Source organism: Orycteropus afer, unplaced genomic scaffold (assembly GCF_000298275.1).
Source record: "Orycteropus afer afer isolate SDZICR_OR568_19922 unplaced genomic scaffold, OryAfe1.0 scaffold00165, whole genome shotgun sequence".
NCBI classification, from domain to species: Eukaryota; Metazoa; Chordata; class Mammalia; order Tubulidentata; family Orycteropodidae; genus Orycteropus; species Orycteropus afer.
The window spans coordinates 5033347-5037371 of NW_006921752.1; the positions used below are offsets into that span (position 1 = coordinate 5033347).

Here is a 4025-nt window from a genome sequence, read left to right on the forward strand (position 1 = left end):
TGTAGCTATTTAAAGCTAAAATGCTAGGTACTTTCCATGATCACACCTCACCTACAGTATATAAATGACATGTATTCCTGATGCAATCTACATAATAGAACCACAACTTTATGGGGGAAATACCCACTTCGGAAGCTTAAATAGGAAACATGTAACAGTTAAGATAATTACTGTATTAGGGAGACAAAGCAACCTAGGGACAAAAGTTAAACTTTACAACAAAAAAATTCTTGGGTATCTGAGATGGTATCATTACAGAAGTAGACTGCCCAATCTTCCTTCCGAGGAGTGGCTGGTGGGTTTGAACTGCCAGCCTTCTGGTTAGCAGCCAAATGCCTTAGGCACTATGCCACCAGAGTCAGAAGACTATTCCCCAACTTAAATTTATCTTCACATTTGCCTCAGATAATCTCTATATGGGCGGCAAAGTACAAAAGCTAAAATATCATGTACATAATTCAAGACAAACAAATATTTTTATTTGAACGTTTCAGATAATTAAACAGGGCATCTCCAATGCAAAATGAATAAAGTTTCCAGTCACCCCTTACTTGTCTACTCCCACCTCAATGATATCATTGCACATATTAAACTCAACCTCCTGCCAAATGGACCCACTCTTTACAGAGTAGGATGATGATGGAAAATAGCATTTGGTGTAGAAATAAATAGCAGATAATAATGCATAATTGTTTTTAATCTGGAGGATGAGTCACCCCCAATTTATTTCCAAATTTCTTCTGTCATCAGATGTTCATTTCTTTACTTTGAAAATCACCAGATTAACACTGCCAATGGCAGGTAGGAAATGATGCAAGAGGGCAGGTCAGAGGTGTCATATGGTGCGTAGCTGTGAAACTGGGAAGATAACCTCAGGAAAGGCTCTCTTTAATTGCAACAAAGGCACCAAAGTGTGAAGCTAATTCACACTTTCATTATTCCAATCAGGTTATTTTTATATCAGTATAATTTTAGAACAAGACTTGGTGGGGGACTATTTATTTTCCGGGAAATTTTGTCCATCACTTTGTACACAAGATATCCAAGTAGGTCCAGAATTCACCAAGAAATTATATTCCTTTTATCTCGTCCTTTTCTTTTACACACATTCTTTGTTCCCTAAATCTTGCTTTTGTACTAGAAATTTCAAAATAGAATGGCTAAAGACATTCTAACATCATGATCATAAAGAACGTGATCTATTTTTTTGGATGGGAATTGTCTAAACCTAGATGAATCTAATTTTCCTATTAATCTATCAGGGTCTTTAGAGTCTTTAAAAGTGTAAGCTTGCTATTTTATCTATATCTGAATTGTATTTCTTAAGTTTGGGTTTTTGAACTCATTTAGTCTCTAGCTCCTACTCAGGGTTGCAAATAGGAGACTGGAGTCCAGTCCAAATCACAGTCCCATTCTTGTAGACAGGCTAAAGATGGAGGTTTCAGACTAACCCTAACTTCTCTTAAAAACACAAAGCTTCCAACTTGGATTAAACTCAAAACACTCACCACCGTCGAGCCAGATCTGACTCACAGCAACCCCTTCTTGGGTATCTGAGGTGGTATCATTACAGAAGTAGACTGCCCAATCTTCCTTCTGAGGAGTGGCTGGTGGGTTTGAACTGCCAGCCTTCTGGTTAGCAGTCAAATGCCTTAGGCACTACACCACCAGAGTCAGAAGACTATTCCCCAACTTAAATTTATCTTCACATTTGCCTCAGATAATGTCTATATGGGCAGCAAAGTACAAAAGCTAAAATATCATGTACATAATTCAAGACAAACAAATATTGTTTTCATTTGAACGTTTCAGATAATTAAACAGTAACAAAAAAAATATGTTTTAGCTATATGCTGTTTTCCTTTTTACTTGATTTCATAGGCACAATCATAAATGTTAGCAACCAGTGAGCTTTCAAATGAGTGGTGCTCAATCTGGAGTTTACTGGACTGTAGAGAACTGTAGTCTTAGTTTTGGTTTAGTTAATAAATTTGCAAATGAATCAAGTCATTCTGGCATAGCACAACCCTCCTAAAACACAGATTAAATGTCAGTTTATGACAAGTGTCCCCACACTCAGTCATGCTAGATGATGGAATTGTGTAGGTGGTGGTGAGGGGGAAAATTTGTCACAACTTCTGGAAAGTCTCCCTCCTCCCCATCTTCCGTATTAGCTAAAATGAGTGAGCGTCAGCTCCTGGCGGATCCGGTCAGCCTCTAAGTCCAGGGACTCCATGTGCTCATACTCTTCCTCAGGGGGCTGTTCGATGGGTCCTGTCATTGGGGAAGACCAAATATCCATCCCATGCTCCAGGGAGATGTTGTGGAGTACACAACAAGCCAAGATGATGTGGCTGGACTTCTCAGGTGAGTACTGCAATGCTCCCTTGGACCCATCCAGGCAGCGGAAGCGGGAGCAGAGGGTCCGGAAAGTCTTCTCGATCACGCTGTGAGTGGCAGAATGGGCCATATTATAGCCATACTCAGCTGGAGTTTCAGGAATGTGAAGTGGAGTCATGAGCCAAGTGCGGAGAAAAAAGGAACTGTCACCTGTGGGGAAGGAACAAAGAAATCATAAATGATTAGAAATGGGACACAAACAAGGAGAAGTCCAGGAATGTATACTGGAAGTGGATAAAAAAAAAACCATAATGATCAAAATCAACGTCATCTATTCAATTCAGTTCAGTTCCAATTCAACTACACATGCAGTAATTCTTTCTCTGACCCTAACCACCTGGAGCTAGATCAGACCTCACAAGTTAAAGGGCATAGTCCTCCAGACCACCAATCTGCCCAGGACATCAAAGACTAGTCATAAGCTTGCGGGTTGCCTTATCTCTTAGGAACCAAGAACAAAGATCAAATTCTTTAGGAAAAATTCTAACTTTACCACTAAAATTTCAGGTCTCAAATTTTAATGGTAAATTACTACCAAAATGGAACTTTAGAGTACTTCATCAACAATCATCATTTATTGTCCCAGTGCTAAGAAGAATGAGACAAAAGTCCTAGCATTTATGGCAGACATCAGAACTCAGGTGTTCTGCTTTTCTAGATATGTACTCACTAGCTGTATGTAACAGAGGAACTGAGAGAATTCCCAAATTAACAAGGAGAGCATAAATCCAATGACACAAATAATGGTAGTAAATAATAAGAAAATTAAATCAGAAGTCAATTAAATAATACATACAAGGCATTTCCCTTAAGTGACTTCCTTATCAATTTATCCTGGGAAGTGCTAAAAAACACATAGCACCAAAGATACTGGGGTGCAATGTCCTAATGCAGTAGTACAATGTCTCTATAATGTTTCATTGTCATGACTCACTAGGTCTGGCAGATGAAACATCTCCCACAGAAGCATAACCTTTCAGCAATCTGGTAAGTGGGAGCACCAACTTAACATAATTGCTGTGCTTCTGACCCACCTCCTATTTAGGTGCATAGATACAGAACGTGCTAGGCACTGTTCTAAATACAGAGGACTCTTTAGAAGCTTATATTTCTAAGATGTGGATTAACTTTAAATATCTAAGAAATCACTGTCCACAAAAGTTTCAAATTTTATATTTAACTCATCTATTTTTCCCTAAGGACAACCTATTCTAATGATACCCTCTTCTTCTAATTACTAACTTCAAGATACTGATGTTATATTTAACAAACCAAATAGTCCCATGGTGCCTCCACTTTTCCATACTTCCCCCATGTTTCATCAGTCCAAGTCCTGCCTGAGCACCAAAACTGGTGTAGTGAGTTGGCGCAGATTTCCTTCTGCCCCTAGAAACCAGTGTTGAGACCGACTCTCCACTGGCTCACTGGGTGACCTTGAGTGTTTCAACCTAAGGGTAGCTCAGACCTTCGAATGAAAAATAGTGGTAATAATATCTCTCCCTGATTTCAGTTCTCAGGTTGTAAATACTTTTCAGACATATAAAGCACGTCTCAGAATAAGTTCTGATCTACTATGATCTCATATGATCTACTATGCTGGGAATGACAGTTTGAAAAGGAATGGT

The 4025-nt window shown here is 39.0% G+C and overlaps 1 protein-coding gene across 1 annotated transcript in view; it reads right to left on the minus strand.

Annotated features, from left to right (window-relative positions):
- Positions 1 to 2170: 2170 nt before the first annotated feature.
- Positions 2171 to 4025, minus strand: part of HARBI1 (harbinger transposase derived 1) — a 9573-nt gene continuing 7718 nt past the window's right edge. The window contains exon 2 of the mRNA XM_007946548.2: positions 2171 to 2550. Within this exon, the coding sequence (XP_007944739.1) occupies positions 2171 to 2550 (380 nt within the window). The remainder of the gene's footprint in view (positions 2551 to 4025) is intronic.